This window comes from Propithecus coquereli, unplaced genomic scaffold (genome assembly GCF_000956105.1).
Source record: "Propithecus coquereli isolate 6110/MARCELLA unplaced genomic scaffold, Pcoq_1.0 Scaffold33, whole genome shotgun sequence".
Taxonomy (NCBI): Eukaryota; Metazoa; Chordata; class Mammalia; order Primates; family Indriidae; genus Propithecus; species Propithecus coquereli.
In genome coordinates, this window is record NW_012148952.1 from 2,538,937 (window position 1) to 2,560,450 (window position 21,514).

Here is a 21,514-nt window from a genome sequence, read left to right on the forward strand (position 1 = left end):
TGAGCCACCGCACCTGGCCAATAGAGGGTATTTTTAAAATAGGGTTTATGCTAAAAAAAACTACCTTATTACTCAATATTCCTAATGAGTATATTTCTCTTCTCTACTATTTCAGACTATATCACCCAATACAATGCAAGTTGTCACCACTCAGTCTTAAAGAATGAATTCATTATAAAGCTAAAAAAATCATATTCACAACGACTGAAAATTCTTACATTTATTAGTATATATGTTCTATAACATCTTTAGCAGATTTACTGAGGTATAACCGATATACGGTAAAGTGCACATAAAGTTCACACTTTGAGAAGTTCATACTCCCATAAAACCATTAATTCAAGATATTAATAGTAAATATACCAATCATCCCCCAAAAGTTTCCTCCTACCCTTTTGTAATCTTTCCCTTTTACCCCACCCCATACAATACCTCTGATATGCTTTCTATCACTATAGATTAATTGGCATTTTCTGGAGTTTTCTATAAAGGGAATCATACAATATATACTCATTTTTATCTGGCCTAACATTCAGTATGATTGAGATTCATGCATGTCACTGCTTATGTACCAAGTTCAATCCTTTTTATTCCATCATATATAGATATATCACAATGTATTTATACATTCACCCGTTGTTGAACATTTGGTTTGTTTCCAGTTCTTAGCTATCACAAATAAAGCTTCCAGGAACATTCACGTACAAGTCTTTGCATATGCTTTCTTTTCCCTTGCCTAAAAACCTAAAAGTGGACTCACTGGCTCATAGGTTAAGTTTATATTTAACTTCTTAAGAAACTGCCAAATGGTTTTCCAAAGTGGTTGTACCATTTTACTTTCCCATTAGCAGTGTACGAAGGTCCTAATTCTTGCACAACCAACCTTGACAACACTTAATATGGTCTTTGTAATTTTAGCCATTAAATTGGTATATAGAAGTATCTCACGATGGTTTTAATTTACATTTTCCTAATGACTATGATATGTTGAGTATCTTTTAATGTATTTCATTGACATCATTTCAGAAACTGCTCAAACATTCTGTCCATTTTTAGAAATAACATTTTCTTATAATTGAGTTTTCAGAGTTCTTTATACAGTCTGAATACAATAGTCAGATATATTCTGGATAAAAGTTGTTCCTTAGATTTACAACGGGCAAATATTTTATTCTCCTATGTCTTTTGAAGAAAAATAGTTTAAAATTTTATTAAAGTTAATTTTATCATTTTTCCTTTTATGGATCAGGTTTTTTGGTGTCAAAGCTAAGAAATCTTTACCTGACCCAACATCACAAAGATTCTAAGTTTTCTTTTAGAAGTTTTAAATTTTTAGGTTCATGATCCATTTTGTATTACTTTTTGTATACGGTGTGAGGTATGTACCAAAGTTCATTTTTTGCACATACGGGTATTCTATTATTCGTACACAATTTTGTTAAAGACTGTTCTTTCTCCAATGAATTGGCTTCGTACTTTTGTCAAAAATTAAATATCCACATATATTAATATGAGGGTCTATTTTTGTACTATTTCATTATTTGTCTATCTTGACACCAATACAATGCTGTCTTAATAGCTGAAGTCCTATAGTAAGTCTTGATATCAGGCAGTGTTAGTCCTTTACTCTTTTTTTCCAAAGTTATTTCACATTCTATATCCTTGCACTTACATATACAGTTTATATGTAAATGTATATTTACATATAAAATGTATATTTTATTATTATATTTATATACATATATTGTATAATAAATAATAAAACGTATATTTTATTGTATTCATATACATATAAACGTATATTTTATTATATTTACATATAAAATATATGTCTAATCCTTGTCATCAGCTTGTCAACTTCTTAAAAGAAAAATGCCGCTAGGATTTTGATAGGGATATTTGATTATACTACCAATTTTAAAGAGAATCAACATTTTCACAATTTGAGATTTTCAATCCATGAACAAGATTTATCTTTCCACTTATTTAGGTTTTCCTGAATTTCTTTTAGCATTATTTTGTAATTTTCAATATTAGACATCTTTTGTCAGATTTTTGTCAATGTAGTTAATATTTTTGATGCTATTGTAAATGGTGTTTTTAATTTAAATTTTTATTGAGATAGTTGTAGATTCAAGTAGTTTTACAAAATAATAGATCCATATATACTTGGTATAGTTTCCCCCAATGGTAACATTTTTCAACGTGTATATACACACATTGTGTGTATATACACACACACAAGCACATAATCCATCTATCTACCTGCACATATATGTGTGCTTTATATATCAAATGTGCTTTTAGGATTGAGAACCAGTGGTTTCGAGATTTTCTGATATTTTTACGGTTTCACTAACTTTAAGAAATCACCATTACAAAAGAGTATTATAAAATTGTTAACGTTTTTTCCTCTTTCTCTGCTGTCATATTAAAAAATAAATCTATGAATATAGAGAATTAAATTACACAAAATACCCAATATTTTCTCATTTTGAAAAAGATCATGCACTATGCCTTAAAACTAAGAATATCTAAAAATTACAATAAACTATATATGCCATTGTGTGTGTTCTATAAAAGGGAACAAATATACACCCAAAACTAATGAGGTTTCAGTTTAATCTCCCATGGGGGAAAGATCGCTCCTTCTTGGCTGAGACATTTTTACATCTTGTTGATTGTTTTAAAAAATCTCATTTCTGTATTATCCCACTATATGGTACTTCATAAAATTCCGAAGAGCCATCTACAAAATAGTAGAAATTAATTCAATATTTCAAGTTATTTGGAGTTTTCATTTGATGATAGCTTTCTATATACATCAATCTTGAGGATATTTTTCAGCTGTTTAAGATCTAATTACTTACTTTGTCTGCAGCTGCCAACAAGTTGTCAGCCATTTTGTCAAGGTTTGGTGCTTTCCCTGTGTAAACGAATCTCATCATTTCTTTAAATACCTCAGGGTCTAAATCATTTATTTCCACTCGATTCTGATATTGAAAACAACACACACAAAAAAATTAGAGAACATACACATACAAATGAACCAAAGTGAATCTCTGACAGTAATTTTAAAGCCCCAAATCTACACTAAAATAGTTTATAACTCAAATATACATATGCAGATATTTCTAAAATCTAGGTAAGTAAATCTTCATTAAGGTAAGTAGGCAAAGTGAAGTGAGCAAGTGTAAGAAGCAAGAAGCATATATTGCATGAGAGATGGGAACCATGATCAGCTGCAGAGCCCATACCCTGATACTTGGACCAAGCCAAGCATTACCATGTGGGAATATAAGCCCCAATTTCTCAATAAAGAGTTTAAAAACAAACAAACAAAACTGTAGGCCAAACAAAATGCATCTGTGTTCAGTTTCTGATCTCTATCCTAAAGGATAATGGCTATTAACTTTTTCTTTGTTGAATTCCTAGGTCCTAAGACAATGCCTAAGACCTTATGACTCTAAAACTCTATTCTCAGCATTAAGCAAAAGGTAAGGCCAGGTATTTGAGACAATAACAGAGCTCACTACCTCAGAAATCTCCCTTTTGCAAAAATGGCATGTATTATTATATACTGGCACTTCCTTGCTTACTTGAAACATACCAAGTCCAAAGAAGACTAGCACTTTTTTATTTGTTTATCTTTGCATTTGGTTTCTCTTCTGAGATTAATGAAGCTAAATGTCTCACTCTAAACAAGAGCAAACTTTTCTGACCCTTTGCTGCCAGTAACATCTGAAATCACTGATGTCTCCCCACTTGGAAGTGATCAGAAGGCTGATCACAAAACCTTCCCTGATCAACCATCAGAGGAAGAAAGCAGCTATTTTATTGCAGCCTCTAGTTCTGCAGAAAGAATTAAGCTGGACCACATGAATAAACTCTGGAGTTGTCTAACTGGAGCCCTAAGGCTCACATGTTACACAAGCAGCAGTGACTCAGCCTCTGATCTCTAACATAACTACATTTCAAGATGACAGGTGAAAGAGAATCATTTGCAGGAGCCAAATAGGCAATATCCTGATAACAGTTAGTATAGAATAATGCTGATGTAATCTATGTCCATTGTGTTAAATCTAATAAATATCTCTTATCTTAGTAATCAAAAGAATGTAGACATTATTTTTGTTGCTAAAAAACAAATTCCAAAATCAACCCATAAAGGGGAGAATATACATCTTAACCAGAGACCTCTCAAACAGTTATGGACTAGAACAGTCCTTTTCGATAACAACTATCCATTTATTTACCTACCAGAGGGGCATAAAATTAGCTGTTACTTAGAATATTCACTGAGCTACATATACTGTTCTATTACAGAACACATTTTTTTCCTCATCTTTCTATTTGTTTCTAAAATTTTTCCCTACTTATCACAGTATGAGATCATGCACCATTGCTTTTAAAATATACATTACACTATTTTACATTTGTAGAAATTAAATATTAGCCTTTAAGCCATGTTTACCTTTTTGCTTTCTTCCATTTCATGTTCAAACATTGCATTAAAAACCGGGGATCGAGCTGTAATAAGATTAAGCATCATTATTTCACATATAAACTTATCTTAGAAAATGTACTATATTACCCCAAAATAGAAAGTACCTGCAAGCACAGATTTATGAGCTTTAAATTCTTGTCCTCTCACAAAGAAACTGCAATCTGTAAATCTTGTGTTTTCCCAGAGATTACCTAAATCTTCTGCTAGTCGACATTCAGGCACCTTCAAAGTATTTGTATTAGTATGTCCTGATATATTTACTGAATCTTGGACCACACTCACCTAATAAAAAAGGGACAGCAAGAGAAACATTTTCACAAAGTAATATCAATAATTAGTAAGTCTAAACTTAATTTTTTTATGTTTAAGATCATTTGGATAATTCAATGTATTCCTGATCAAAAATCCTATTATATGGGAAATGAATTTAAGGATACAATTTAAAAGAGAAATACAATATAGAAAAAGCTAGAAACAATACAGATCTTTTTCAATAGTGACATTTTATATAAATAAATGGCTTATCAATTGATTGGAATGTTTGATTATTAAAGTAATTACAAAAAATAGTTCTCAACAGAAAAGCCACAATATGATGCAAATTCAAACAAAGAGAAGACATTTTTGTAAGGTAGAGGAAGAAATTCCTTTATTTTTTCATGCTTCAGACTTAGTAACATTTATATTTTACACTATGTACAATAAACAGTACAAGTCTCTTAATAATTGTTTACAATATAAAAACAGGTTATAAAACTACAGTCTACAATATGTAAATTGAAAATTTTTAAAGAGTTATTCCTACATGTTTGAACTCTAGTAGAATTGAGTTAAATACACAGTATAACTGATTTAAATTTTAAGGAACAAATATTCCCACAAAAGCAACTGCAATTATTAAAGTTCACAAAAATCTCTATTTGCACACTTTTTATCTATGAAATAATCAGTAAAGTTGGTATTATTACAGTACTTTTATGTAGATTCCAACATAATATGGATTAAATTATCTCCCATTAAAGATGACTATATACTGAATAAATCCTAAAACACTATTGGTAAGTCTTGCTTGTATACCACCTTTAAGAAAAGGTATTCTACTATGTTATTGGAAATTTCATATTACATTTAATAAATTAAAGAAAATAATATCTCAACTAGTAAAGCAAATGTTTTAGAGTAAATGAGCCTTTTAGAAAAATAATAAACAAAAAATGCTACATTAGTTATCTATTGTTTTAAATTTTGGGGACATTTGCTATGAAACATTAGGCGCATTCACTTAAAAACATTTCATAAGGTTTTTATTAAATAAAAGTATAAATAAGGACACACATAAACACAGTAAACTATGTAGAAAATATAAATTAAAAATGGGTAAATCAGACCAAACTACTAACATGCGAAACATCAAGTATAATAGTCCAGTTGTAAAATATTTAGAGTATTAAGTCTTAGAAGTCCCAATTGATGCAGATATACAAACATATATCTCATGTGAATGGACACTTCTACGGAAAAATTTAAAAATCTTAATCTTTTAGAGAATATTTTTATTAATTACATTTCCCCCCTCAACTTGCGTGTTAACACTTTGAAATCATATGTGTCACAGAAATCATAAAATTCATCTTATTTTATAAAGAGATTTCAAAGTGAGACCAAGACAGGGTAAATCACACTGCTAGTTAGTAACAAAGGAAGATTAGATCTAAATCTCCAGTTTCCTTTTTCTATGGATTTTTGTACAAAACAATATTTTGGTATTATTTAAAATTAGTAAATTACTTTAACATTATGATCAAAAAGCAATCATCACAACAATCTTGTGAGTTGTTTTTCTAAACAAGGGAGACAAGATATTATGTACCTACATAAATGTACCAATAAAGGTTCTCCTATCCTATAGTTTTTAGTCACTCAAATTATCTCTAAAATTTTAGTAACTACAAAGCAGAAAAAAAAATTCACTACTCCTTACCTGATTATAATCTAATGATATAGAAACCAAAAATATGTTCAATGACTTAAAGTATGCACTGGAGTTATAAAAATGTGATGATATAATTAATTTAGGAAAGGATTTCTTAAATTCTATTTATTGTCTCTTAAGCTATTTCAAAATAATGTAATTAATGTAAAAATTTGGCAAAAAATCAGGTGATAAAAGAAAAAGTTAAAAAAAGACATTATCAGGCAGTTATTTATGTCATACTGGTATTTTGTATAAGCAATCATATTTCAGAACAATTTGTATTACTGACATGCCTATCTACATAGTATTATCACAGCAACCACTAATTTTAACTAAGACACATAATTAACGGTTCATATTCCAAAGAGTATTCAAGGGACTATTTATAGAGTAGAAATTAATGATCTAATTAAAAATTGATAGGAAATGAATTCTGATTTTCTTGACACCTATAATTTAAAAAAATGATAAAAATTTAGTTTTCTCTGTCACATATTCAAATATAGGTAATAAACACTCTTACTGAATGGAACCTAGAATAAAAAATTCAGGAAAAAGGCTGAGATTCTTTCCTGAGGTCAAATTTGCTCTTCTTTAAAAATTAAAAAAAGGAAAAGTACACAATACTCAAAATTGTCAAATGTTGCAAAGTAAAGCCTCAAACTCATTTGACATCCCTTTTTCATATTTGCTTTTGACTCAACCGTAAGAACATAATTAAGACTGAAGATGAACATCTGAGGGATCTAATCAATTCTGTGACTATACTGAAAATTTGGGTGTCCTCCAATGTGGAACTAAGGTAACTACTGGTTCCAATTTTTAAAAATCTGAATATTCCAGCTAATTCTAAAAGCCAGAAATACCCAAAGCTGCACAGTACTACAATTTTGACACTCTAATCAACTGCCTAACCACCCCCACACTGGCTCCAAGGTGAGAAACTTTTAACAATCCAATATCACGTTAGCTTCTAGAATAGAGGGTCTTAGACTTTTTTTTACTTTCATAGAGAAGTGTCATTTTTAAAAATCTGGTGACAGAAATAGAATAGTCAACTTTTCATTTTGCCAAGGTTTTTTTTTTAGAAAATAAAACCTAACTTCCACCCACTATCACAAGTAACAGAAGGGCTATCTACTATGGTTTGAATGTGTCCCCCAAAGTTCTCATGTTGCAAATTTAATCCCAAGTGCAATAGTGTTGAGAAGTGGGACCTTTCAGGGGTGATTAGGTCATGAGGGCTCTGCCCTCATAAATGGATTAATGCCTTTATTGAGAGAGTAGGTCTATTAAAATGAGTTCTGATATTTTCTATGCTGTAATGCAACAAAAATGGCCTCACTAGATCCAGCCTCAACCATGGACTTCCCAGCCTCCAGAACCATGAGCCAAAAAATTTCTGTTCTTTATAAATTACTCAATCTCAAGTATTCTGTTATAGCAACACAAAATGGTCTAAGACACTCTTAGCAAAAGAAAAATAGGATGGGAAAAAAGATGTGTCCTTAAAAATAAATCAGTTTAACTTTATGAAAATCTCATTACTGTATTTTATCTGTGCATATGTATTTTTCTGTATATCACAGAATGGCATGGGTTTGTAGACTATTAGAGTATTTAAAATTTGTTGGATTTCAAAAGATGAATTAATCTAACCAGTTTTTTATTTTTCCTGCTTATTCCTCAATTCCTGTTTTCTATGCCACTTTGGGAGAGAGAGGGCAGAGCTGTTTACACTGCTAGAAATCTGTCTATGTCTGGCCACTCTGACCACTGTATGGAACTTGTAAGATTAAGCTATGTTTTGCCCAAAAAAGGGTAGCCCCCAACTGCCTTACCTGTCTACAGCACCACTTGCAGGGGAGGGAGAGGAGGCAGTTTCTTTAGGTAGGGCAGTGCAATGCTTCCTCCTCTTCTGCAAGCAGTGCTGGAGATGCTGTAGAAGGAAGGGCATCTGTGAGAGGGATGGAAGAAATGACGGAGGGCATGAAGAATGTTGGTTAAAAGTACTTTTTGCCCACCTATGCTAAATATGGTGCCCGGGTATAAAAGTCTACATCAGTTAAAAAAAAAATAATGTACACTTCAGGATCTAAAAATGAATCTGATCAATGCCAACTTAAAAATGCATGTCAGGATGGGTTCTATTTTTAGGGGGGTCACTAGTGTGTATAATCTAGCATATGGATACTATGCATACTTCAAAAACACATATCAAAAAAGGTCTTAAATTTAATTTCAGCCTTAATTCTGAATTTCTTGGTTGTCTAGGTTCCAGGACAATATACTTACAAAAATATCTGTAAACAATTTTTCAATCCAAAAAAAAAAAACCTAGTATTTTCTAAAAAAGTTCATTCAAAAAAAAAAAATAGCCACCGTATTTTTAAAATTGGATTAGTCTTCAAGATCCTTTAAGCTCTAAGACGACATTTTTAAAAATTAACATGTTGAAAATTCTAGAAGATTTAGGGTGCTAAAATGTTAAATAGCATAGCATATTTATTTAGAATACTACTTAGAGTATCTGCCCATTGGCAACAAATGCTTTAGTTTGTTTTTTTTTTTTCTAAATTATTTAATGATAAGCCCTGCTCAAGAGACTTGTGGTATGTGCTTTGTCAACCAAGTAATCGTATTCATAACAAATTCATCATACAGTTCATTTAACTTGTCTAGCTGAAAATAAGATGCACTATATAGTCTCCAGGACCATATTTCAATTATTCTTCTGACATAACATAATGTCATACAATTAGTTTGTAATCTTTCCAAGAAATTTTACATTTACTATAAAGAGATGAAAGCTAATTTAGCAGTAGTTAAGCAGTTATGTTTCCAAGAGACAATAATCTGCTGAAATATATTTAATCTTGAGTTTACTTAATCATAACCTTTTCAACTGGTTTTCTCATGGAAATTATCAACTGCCTTAAACTTTTCAATAAAACTGTTACTGATGTATATTCTCTATAAACTATACCGTTAACATATCATCTGTGAATTCACTCCAAAGAGGATTCTTAAAAATTCATATAGGTAAAAGTACTTAACAGTAACAATGACAAAAGTAAATCCAAACCTCAAATTAAAACAAATCATAAGTATTGGCAGAAGCAACGCTAGCAACTTTCAAAGTATATCATTTTATGTATATAAATATATCTCATAAGTTTGTCAACAGACATGGCCATATCTTAAAAACTTGAGAATTATTTCTTAGAATGCCATTTGATTAAACTAATCCAATTGCCTGAATAGTCAGAAAGCTTTCTAATCGTTTTCAGATATTTTGGATTCAAACTGATAAACTCTATGAAATAATGTTTAATATGATCATTTTGAAAATTTTAAAATATTGACCATTTATTCAAAGTTATTAAGAAGATAATACTTAGAAATATTCATATAAAGATATACACATCCACAGTCTTTTCAAGAGGAAAAAGGAGTTAGTATGTAGTAGCATAATTGCGCATACAATTTTTAGCTAGAGATATGACAAGATTTTTTCAGACTGGGCCATCATATTGATTTGTAAAACAATCTTGTCAGCTTTTTCTGATCAAGAATTTACAAATGAAACCTGATCGAATTATACCAATTACTTAATTCTTAAAGTATACCCAATATTAATCAAGTTTATACTTTTGCCATATCACTAAATGTAAGTAACCATGGAGTTCCTTAGAGTAAAAAATGTACCCACCTCACAAAATAATGTAAGCTTGTCATCTGGTAAAAGACCATTAGCTTCATCAAGCAAAAAATCCCTTCTAATGAATTTTTTAAAACCCCAGTCCTTCCCTTGCACAAATCGATATGCTCTTTGGCTTTCTGGTGGAAAACAGAACAGTAGTTTAAATAAAACAAGTATCCAAGAGACATGTTTCTTAATGACAACTCAGTTAAATAAAATGTACAGAAATAGAAGTTGACCAATAAATGCCTTATAAAATTACAGATATTTGTGTTAATAAATAAAATACTATAAGAGTGAAGTTAGATAGAAATAGATCAGTCCACATGGTTACTCAAATTTTGGCCATTGTCAATGAGCTGAATTTCAGACCTCTGAATCTCTTAAGTAGAAAAGCCAGATCAAATCTCATGGAGAAGGAAGAGATCTTTTTAACAACCTGGACCCCAAAAGACAATGAAATAGGATCAAAGTATGTTGGTAGAGGCATACTACTCATCGTCTAACATCAGAATCTGGTAAGAAACATATATCTCATTTCCCACTTCTCCCTATAAAAATGGATGCTCTAAGTCATTAAGACATCTTTTAAGCTTTCATGGCGCACCCATCCCACTGATTTAAGTTTTACTCAACTAAGAAAAATCCATTAACTGGTAAAAAAGCTAAATGAAGTCTTTTATCATTCCTAAGTCTCTGGACATAATCCCCTCTCCCCTAAAAAAAGTTTCCATTGAAGTCCAAAAGATGTTTTCAGTATAATTTGTGAAAGACTTAACAAATATCTGGAGTAAATGTTTCAAATGTCTAAGTTATTGTACAACAACTATATACTATGAAATAAACAAGATCCTCTATAGAAAGTATTCACCATCTGTTATACAAAGAATAAAAGGTGGAAAGAAAGCCAGTAATAAACTTAAATGAAGTACATTCCACTATCTTAAAGGTGAGACAATGTGAAAATATGTATTATTTTGGCAGTAAAAGATATTATTTAAAAACATGTGCGTGGAGGTTTTTTGTAATTAAGTTACTTGATTCTGTGATTCACTTCTAAAAAATATTTAAAATTTAACTTGGCAGTTCATGAGATATTTTCCTACTATGCATAATGTACATTTCCTACAATACTGTTCTATTATAAGCTCTGGGCTACAATATTTCAGCAGGCTATATATGTGAATCTTGGACTGAATTTAATAGGCCCTGAAACTAAGAAATAATTTTTGAATTTAACATGTTCTTTCAGTCAGTGTTCAGTCCATGGCTCAAAAAATTCCAGTGACAAAATATCAGGGCATTCCATCTCCTTCACATTGTTCTTCAGATTTTATTACCTGGCAAAAAAGGCAAGAGAGAAGAGAAATGTTTCCTGAATACCTATTATATATGCCAGGCATTGAACCAGGCACCTTGCCCAAACAGCAACTATTTTTCTAGGTGGATGTCATTTTAGGACATGAAGAAGTTAAATTTTAATATCATTAACTACTTTTGCAAGTTTTAGTAAGTTTAAGACTTAGTAAAACAATTATAGCTATACACTGGAATTTAAAATTAAATAATGGCCAAATTAAATGACTTAGGTTAAGCAGATTTTACTTAAAAAAAAAAACCCAACTTTTCTAGGTAAAGGTACAGAAGTCACAGCATATAGTTACACAGAGACTTCTACACTCAGTTTGCAAATCACTTACCCATTGCTTTTGTTTCTTCCCTTTTAGCATTCAGAAGGGAAAATTTGAATTTTGCTCGAACTTCACTTTTGGGGCAGCTGACTAAAAGCAAATATAAGGACAAGTAGTCTTTACTTTCATCATCTAATCCCTTTGGGTTTACCCTCAGGCACCTAAAATAGAACAATAAGCTCACATGGAGGAATACTTGAAGCATTCAAGAGAGAGGCAACACTAAAATCATTTGTTAATGTCAGAAACAACACTCCTGTCAATATTCCCACAGTTCTATACAATTCTCTATACTATTAGGAATGTGTTACCAATCTAATATAAAATTAGACTAATACCCAATCAGGAATAACACTAATAACAATCAAACCATAAGAAGCTGATGATCACATCAAAAAAAAAACCAAAAATCCAAAGCACATAAAAATCTTACCATTTCATTTTGTCATTTGGGCCAGATGAAAATGTTGAACTTTTTAACACTTCACCCATTTCCTCTCGACAAAAACTGAAGTTATTAATGGTCCACATGTAGGAAAATTTTACTACTTTAACCTAAGAGATTCAGAAAACCACATTTATAATGATGACTCTTATGCTTTTAACTTGTCACATGTTAAACACTCTGTGATCCACTCTTCTAATACTTCTAATAACTATGCCAAAGTATTTCATAATAATGTTCTTAAAATACAATAAATTTTATAAATGACATAAAGTAAGGCATTTTTAACAGCATGTACCTGTGTATAACACCAGCTTTCTGCTATAGGACCAGCAGACATATCTCCAAGTAGAGGTGGGGTGGGTTCTCGAGACATTGCCACTTTATTGCAGTCTTTTAGTATTTATGCAGTATCCTACACAGTTAAGTACTTTGCCTATAAAGAAAAGAAATTTGATTTACTGATCAAAAAGTTAGGCAGCATCAAGATGGAAGATGTATTTGAACAGTCATAAAATAATTACTATCCTAAATTAGGTTATAAAGGAACACGTGAGAATTTCAAATAATTTTTAAGAAATGGAATCATAAGCTTTTGTAACATATAATACTTGAAACCTAAACAAACAGTATTGATAGATAAGACATTATTTTGTCAAGACATGTTTTCCAAAATATCACAAATCAAAAAATAACATATAACTTAAGAGTAAGATGATAAACAGAAAATCACAAAGTGTCACAGAAACTTAAAGACATCAATTAATATCTGACTCAGCTTCTTCCATCTTTTCATTGATATATTCATGAAAACCAAAAAGTCTGCTAAGTTAGAACTATAAATACTAGTCGCTCATCTGTCAGACCCCAGAAGTTTTCATTCAGTAAAACACAGAATAGGATGTAACAGGCAATGCTCTGTAAGAATTATACATAGATTTCCACACGTCTACATCTATCTCAGATGAACAGGTACTCTGAAAAGATTGCATCCCTATCAAAATGTTTCTTACTGAGAGGTATTATATTATGAAATTTCTTCCCAGTTAGCTGTTCTTGTGCTACATCCATTTGGATGCATAAATAACTCCTCATAACCTAGCCAGGATATTAGTGACTTGATGATTTTGTTTTGCAACTTGGAAAGTCTATAAAAGAAAGAGGCAAAATCAGAACGAGCTAGTTAAGCAGTGTACTTTGCAGAGGCAAGAAGGTTTCAAGATTACATTACAACATAGGGACTCAAGTTTGAGAATCCTTTTTTTTCATTTAAGAATAATTAATAAGTGGCAGCGCCCAGAGAGGCCTGGGAGGTGGGGCTGCTGACAGGTGCAGGGGCCTATTTGGACCCACGGCCTCTGCTCTAGGGATCTCTTGTATAGGCTGTTAATTGTTATGAATAAACAAACATCCAACCCTTGGCCAAAAAAAAAAGAATAATTAATAAGGGAAGAAAACCACATCCTATGGAAAAAACTACTAGGGAAAAGAAGGGGGGGACTCCACCCAAAATGGAAAGGAAAATATTTGCCCTATCTTTATATTCCATTAAACATAGCGTAAGATGAGCAAAGATTGAAGAAAGCTGCCTGAAAGACACACAGAAATAAAAAGAGCTACAAAAGATATGAAAACATTTAAAATTACAAATGAAGAAACACAGTAAAAATCTGTACTAGAAATAAGGAATACATTTAACACTGGGGGAGAAATCATATCAGTATAAAGATTTCCTAGAATCAGAGAAAAATTACTTAAAAAAAAGGTGACAGATACTGAAGACTGAGAACAAAACAGAAATATTCAACAGATTGCTGCTCTGGAAGGGACTAAAACAAATGGAAAAGTAGTTATAAATCAACGATAACAGAAGAACACTCCCCTGAGCTGAATGAAGAACTTGATCTATATAGATGAGCTCCATAGTAACCAAAATAAGAAACCACCACACACAGTTCCGTGGAACTCAAAATGAGAAAAAAATGTTATAAGTACACACGTTCCTTTAAATGAACAAAAATTAAGCCTAAGGAAAACAATAATTACTGCAGAGTTCTAAGGGGAAAGACGCTATAATACAAGAATTTTACACTATATCATGTTTTTGTTCATTTCCATATGTGCAAAATAGGTATGCCACTCTCACAGCTATAGAGGAGGAGATAAATTCACTCAAGTTATTACATTTTCCAGCTAAAGACAGATGAATCAAAAGGAGAAACAAACACAAAAACCCCATGGAGAAGTTCCGATTTTTTACCACTTAACACATAGAACAAATCCATAATGTTTTGAAACTGAATGGACATGTCAAAAATAATTCTTAAAAGATTATGACAAAATAAATTAACTGACTATTAAGTAAAACTATGAAATAACAGAGTTATTCTAAAGGCACAAAATCAGTGAGCCCAGGACATAGTTTTGAAACATATAAATGTAAAAAAGGAAGACATTCACTTGATTCTTATAATCAAGAAACAGCTGATGCAAATCAGCAGCCAAGTTTGGTGAAAAACCCCTCCAATTCATATGATACACATATTTACTAAGTAGCTACTATTTATAATACACTCTTCAAGCTCAGGAAACATGTTAGTGAAAAAATACACAACAGGTAAATAATTAAGCAGGGCAGGAAACCACAGTAAACAAAATTAAAAGCAAATAAAAGAAAAATAGGATGGAGTAATTGCTATGTAAAGGCTGAAAATCCTTCAATTAGATAGTAAGGAGGCTACTTTAGATAGGGTAATCAGTTAAGGCTTTTCTGAAGAGTTAATATTTGAGTTGAGACCTAAAAGATTAAAAAAAAAAAATAGAAACAAGTCAAGGGAAGTGTTTGTAAGAGAGGAGAAAGCACAGTAAGTGCAAATGCAGGAAAGAATTTGAGAATACTTCAGACAGAGAAAGGCAATAGATGTGGTTGATATTGCTGAAGAATTTTAAATAGGAGAAAAACAGTATAATTTATAGAGTAGTAAGATCAGAATGGCAGCTTTTAGGGAATAATCTGGCAATAAAAGATGTGGAAGAATAAAGGTAGGAAAACAAATTAGGAGACTATTAAGAGTAGTCTGAGGAGAGATAATGGTGACACAATAATATGATATGCCAGTAGAGAAGGGGGGAGTGGTCCCATGGATTGAAGAAAATATCTTAAAATAGAATTTGTGAAGGCTTAAAATTAAAAGAAGGAGAAATCAAGGCTAGGTCCTAGTTTGGGGTTTAAGCAACTGGGAATATGAGAATGCTATATACTAAGATGGGGAAGATAGGGACAAATACAGGAATTTGAGGGACCTGGGGTATTCAGTTTCAATAAAGTGATATATGAAACATCAGAAAATACTTCAAATAGAACAATTTTTAAATAATCCTTTATGATTAGATTGTTTGTGTAATTTCCCTTTTTAGTGATGGAATCCATACTGTTGCACTGACCCAACTGCATTTACAACTCACATACAAAGTGAGTTCCTATCATGTGATGTAACTGTAGCACAACACAATTAGTTCGGGAATCAGCAAGGAAGCCAGGACGACAATATTGGGAATATTCTTAGAAGCACTTAAAAATCAACAATTAGCTCTAAAGAAGTGAAGAAGAGTGATGTTGCTTAAACAAGCAAGAATAGGGGGGATAAATGATGGAAGAAAATAAGAATGCCTTAAAGAAAAGTGTACACAATTCATTTTGTTTAATGTTCATTAAACATTACACATTGCCACTTTAAATAAGAATTATTCATTTCTACATAAAAAGTAGGTATTTCTCTTAAATACCTCCAGTTGCTATCATCGATTACCTTCGTAAACTAGAAATGGTTATTCATTTACTTTATCTGAAAACAGCAGTATACAGATAGCCCCAACAGTTGAGATCACTAAGAGTACCGTCATTGCAAAAGATATTGGTAGCTTACCTCAAATTTTAACAGCTTTACTGAGGTATAATATTTTGTTGTTATTTTTGTTTTTTTATTTTATTTTATTTTATTTTTTAGTCTTCCAGTGAGGACCAAAGAACCTGCTAGACAAATTCTAAAAGAGCTGTAATATTTACTGAGGTATAATTTATGTGTAACAAAATTCACCTATCATAAAAGTACAAATCAATGATTTTTTTAGTGATGTCATACAGTTGTGCACCAATCAGCACAATGTAATTTTAGAATACTTTCAAATATTTCTTTCTACCCGAAGCAAAGGCAGCCTCTAATCTGCTTTCTATAGTTACACCTTATCTGCAAATTTCATGAAAATAGAATTGTACAATATGCAGTCTTATGTATGCCTTCTGCCTTTTTTCCTGTTTGTTTCCTGTCTCTTTGCCTGTCTCAATTTTTGGTTGAAAGCTGGACATTTTAGTTGATATACTAATTCTGGATTATTTTCTTTCAGGGGTTGTTTTCTTTTTAGTAAGCTGCCTAAATTTAACTGCAGTTATTTGTCTCACCATATTGTGTGGCAGTTGATGTCTCTGTTTAGTTTTTTATTCCTTTTTTTCCCCCTGGCTAGCTGTCCCCTTGCCTTCAAACTGAGTTTGGTACTTTTACCTAATAAATCCATGGGTTTATCACTACCTCCCCTCAGCCCCAAATCAAGCCTACCCCATCTGGCAGCAAAGCTGCTGGTTTTCCCAGCAAGCCCCAGGCTGGCAATACTACCACTGTTGCATACCGAGCTGGGAGCAGAAATAGGTATAGAAATATGAATTGAATATTTCTTTTATTAAATAAATGTACTAAAAGAGTAATGATTATTAGATTTATCTGTTAGGAAAATCTCTAGTAATATATGACAGGGCCTTGTCCTGGTCAATACTTTTTCCAGTGACTCTGAAGAAAGCTGATAAACCATCATGACCAATCTCAAAAACAATAAACCAAGAAAAATATTTGCAAAGCATATAGCGCATAAAGCTAATTTCCCTAATAAGTAAAGAATTTCTACAAATTAGAAGAAAGGCTTAACTGGGTGGCTCATGCCTGTAGTCCGAGCTATTTAGGAGGCTGAGGCAAAAGGACTGCCGGAGCCTAGGAGTTTGAGACTACAGCGAGCTCATGTACTCTAGCCCTGGCAACAAAGCAAGATCCTATCTCAAAAAAAAAAGATAAAGTAAAAAATACAAATAATTCACAGGAAAGAAAATTTACTCATAATTGGAAGAATAAAAATTAAAACTAGATTAAGAAGCCATTTTTTACTTATCAGACTAGCAACAATCCAAAAGATTAGTGAGAGTATAAAAACAGTCACTCTCTGACATTCCTAGTGGAAATACAAATTGTAAAGTTGTTTAATAATCTCCCTTCTTACTTTTTATGGTGAAATTTCTGGCAAACGGGGAGAAAATGATGCTAAAATATAAGCTATTAATTTTTATAAGTATAAAAATGCAAACGGTGTTATTTGATGTCCACACGAACCATTCATATGGTTTCTGGCAACTAAGAGTGATTTCAAAACATTCAGAAAAAGGTGATGAGATGAACAAGTCAATTCACAGGAGAATAACTACAAAGGAAAAAAAAACTTTAATGTCATTTGTAATCAATGAAATACAAAAAGAATCCATACCCTTTTTCACTTACAGTATTGTCAAAGATTATTTTAAACTGTCAACACCTATAGCCAGCAAAATTGCAGAGAAGCAGACATAACTGTATTGGTGATTAGGCTTCTCTATAGAACAATTTTACAATTAGTATCAGAATAAATTCTTTGTCAGATTTGTCCTGTGAATTCACCCTAGGAAAGATATTATAATTGTGGAAAAAGATAATTATAAATCCAGTATGTTTTTGTAATGTATTTATACATGGAAAACTGTGCAACCATTCTCTTAATGACAGGGAAAAGTTTTCAAGATATGTTGTATATAAAAAAAAATCAGGCAAGGAGTATGCCTAAAAGGACCTCACTTTTATAAATATAAATAGCATACAGAGTAAACAGAGGTACTGCTAATGAAAAATAAACTGCAGATGGATGCACTGAGTTGCACTTTGGCATTGCATTGATAATGCCAATACATCTAAATATTAAGAGGCTATCTCAGGGTGAAGAGATTTTTTTTCTTATTTTTATTTATTTATATTTTCTAAATGTGTTATTTCAATTAATATAGAAATACAAGTCATTATTTTTAAAAGAAGTGAAAAATATAGTTATTTTCAAACTCATATGGACCCACAGAAGATACAGAACATCATGCGTGTGTGTGTGTGTGTGTGTGTGTGTGTGTGTGTTTTCCTGTCGAAGTAGTAGATACTGGGGTGGTAGGTAACAGGAGATGATACGTCAAAGAAAACTTTAACCTTAAGTTTTTATAAGAAGATATCAGTGTAACTTAATACTAACAAAATACATAAATAAAAAATAAGTTTTAAAAACCTGGAAGGTAAAGAAGAAAATGTCCTTTAATACTTCTATAGGAGTTGTTATCTTCCTCAAGTGTAACTAACAATATTAATTCATATATTAAAGCAAACTAAATAAAAACAAAGATTTTTGTTTTCTTTCCACCTACTCCTTCAAAATAATACATTTATGGGATGGGAGTGTTGAGAACTTTGGTGAACAGATTGCATTTGTGAGTACTTTATAAGATACTACATACCTTTGTTTACTCTTCAGTAATTCTGTGAGATGGGTGGTAAAAATCCCATCTTAATGATGAGAAAAAAGATTTAGATAGTTTGGAAGTTTACTTTAGAAAGTGATTGAACACAAATTTGCCTCTCTCCAAAGTCTATGCTCTTTCCATAGAATCATGCTGTCCTTCTGAATATTATAGAGCTGAAACAGCCCTTACCTACCTGGTCCAATTCTTATTTTAAAGATCAGGACCAACATGAGACAAATGGGCTAGAACAGAAAAAATGATCTGTCCAAGTTTACACTGTTAGATAAATATTAGAACAAAGAACAAAGACAAAGATCTACCAATGCCCATTTCAGTGCTATTTCTAGTATTCTATTTTTTTCCTTTTCTTTAAAAGAAAAAGAATAAGAAAAGTAGTAGACCATCAACTACCTAATGACATTCAGTCTTTCCTAAACTTGTTCTTACAGAAAAAACCTACAGAAGGAGAGGGCACAACGAAAATAAGATCTAGAGAATAACATGAGACAATCTAAGTACATCAACAAATGAATAAAAGGTTTCTTCCATATTCTATCACATAAACTTGTTTTAAAAGTGTCAAGTGTGATGTTTTCTACTCTTACTTATTAAAGGAAAAGCAAGACTTAGTCTTGGAATAAACACGTACAAGACTTTCTACTTTAACAAAATGTTTGTGTGCCACAATTAATATACATATGTCATATAGACATACACAACTACCTAATTTTATTATTAAAAATTTAAAATATTCAGAAAACATATAAAGAATCATATGTCAAACAACCATGTACCCATCATCCTGGTGTATTCTACTACCATCAAATTTCCTCCCCATACCAGAAATAACCTATATCCTGAATTTGCTGGTTATCATACCAATGAATTTCTTCACATTCTTTCTACTTATCTGTGAATCCATAAACTATAGGGATGTGTGTGTGTGTGTGTGTGTGTGTGTGTGTGTGTGTGTGTATAGACATACATACAGGTAGAAGTTCACATATATGTAATAAAGCATATGCACACAGATGTCACCAAAAATGGTGGAGTAGAGACATTCAAAATTCCATCCTTCCTCAAGAGCAATGAATAAACTGGCAAAAACAGTCAGAATAAGCTTGTTGGAACTCTAGAACCTAAGCAAAAAGTTACAGCCAGGGAATAGTTAATGAAGAAGTTACTGAATTTCAGTGAGACAGAGCTGTGGCATTTTAACACACTGCTTACCATGGCCTCCTTCCCAGTTTGGTGGAGGCCATGAAGTCATCAGCCTGCAGTCCTGGCATACAGTGCTGGAACCAGTGGGAGCAATATGGAACTTATTCTAAAAAAACTGTGGTTGCATGCTTTGACCAGTCTGTTAACTCCCTGAAAGACTAGCTCACAGACCAATGTCACCAGCCTTGGAGCTTTTCCAGGGTAGGAGACAGCATGATGGGCTCTGGCATTAATCAAAAGCATGAAGAGGTAAATGCATTAGCTACAGCCACCTAGAAAAGGAATAAGATTTGGCACAAGCAACAGCCAGACAGAAATGTTTGGGAAGGAGGAAGCTGGGAAAGAAGATAAGTAGTGGAATAAGGGCTCTGAAAACCTCTCACATGTACCAGGCACTCTAGAAAGCCATGTGCATGCTGAGAGTCAAACACATGCTTGGAAAAGACATAAGAAGACCTTAAACTTTCAATTCTGCCTGACAGGTGCTAAGCCAATAGGAAGTGAAGACTAAGGCAGAGTTGCAAATGGCCTGGCTAATCAATGAAGCAGTGTCCCAACAGAGAGCCAATCTGCAAAGACTGGAAGAGTATTTTTATGAAATTCATGTGTTTATGGAAATCAAAAACAGTTTGAAAGTGAAAGGACGATGAAAAAAGATATTTCATGCAAATAATAACCAAAGAGAGCTGTGTGGCTATACAAGACAAAATAGACTAGGTCAAAAATTGTTACAAGAAACAAAGGACATTATATATTGATAAAAGGGTCAAATCATCAAGAAGATACAACAACTATGAACATATATGCACCAAACAACCGAGCCCTAAACTACATCCAGCAAAAACTAACAAAATTCAAGAGAGAATAGACAATTCTACAATTTTAGTTGGAAACATCAATACTTGACATTCAATAATGCATAGAAGAATGAAGAAGTAAATAAAGAAACAGAGGACTTGAACAAGAATACATAACAACTAGACCTACTAGACATTTCAACCATCAACAGCAGAATACACATTCTTTTCAAGTGCATGTGGAACATTCTCCAGGATAGACCATATGCTGGGCCACAAAACAAGTCTCAATAAATTTAAAAAGATTGAAATTATACAAAGTTTTTTTCTAAGATTGCAATGGAATTAAACTATAAACCAATAATGGAGGAAAAATTAGAATATTCATAAATATGCTGAAATTAACACATTCTTAAGCAACCAACATGCAAAAAAGAAATCACAAGAAAAATTACAAAATACTTGAAACAAAAAACAAGAACACAATATGCCGAAATTTATGAGATGCAGCCAAAGCAGTGCTCAGAGACAAATGAACAGCTGT

General features: G+C 32.0%; 1 protein-coding gene across 1 annotated transcript in view; it reads right to left on the reverse strand.

The window, feature by feature from the left end:
- The window catches only part of SPOPL (speckle-type POZ protein-like), a 63,742-nt gene that overhangs the window by 8,834 nt on the left and 33,394 nt on the right, over nt 1–21,514 (reverse strand). The window contains exons 2-8 of the mRNA XM_012650537.1: nt 12,620–12,757; nt 12,310–12,431; nt 11,886–12,037; nt 10,195–10,322; nt 4,612–4,789; nt 4,475–4,530; nt 2,871–2,993 (exon numbers count right to left, since the gene is read on the reverse strand). Coding sequence (XP_012505991.1) covers nt 2,871–2,993; nt 4,475–4,530; nt 4,612–4,789; nt 10,195–10,322; nt 11,886–12,037; nt 12,310–12,431; nt 12,620–12,697 — 837 coding nt within the window. The 5' untranslated portion in view covers nt 12,698–12,757. The remainder of the gene's footprint in view (nt 1–2,870; nt 2,994–4,474; nt 4,531–4,611; nt 4,790–10,194; nt 10,323–11,885; nt 12,038–12,309; nt 12,432–12,619; nt 12,758–21,514) is intronic.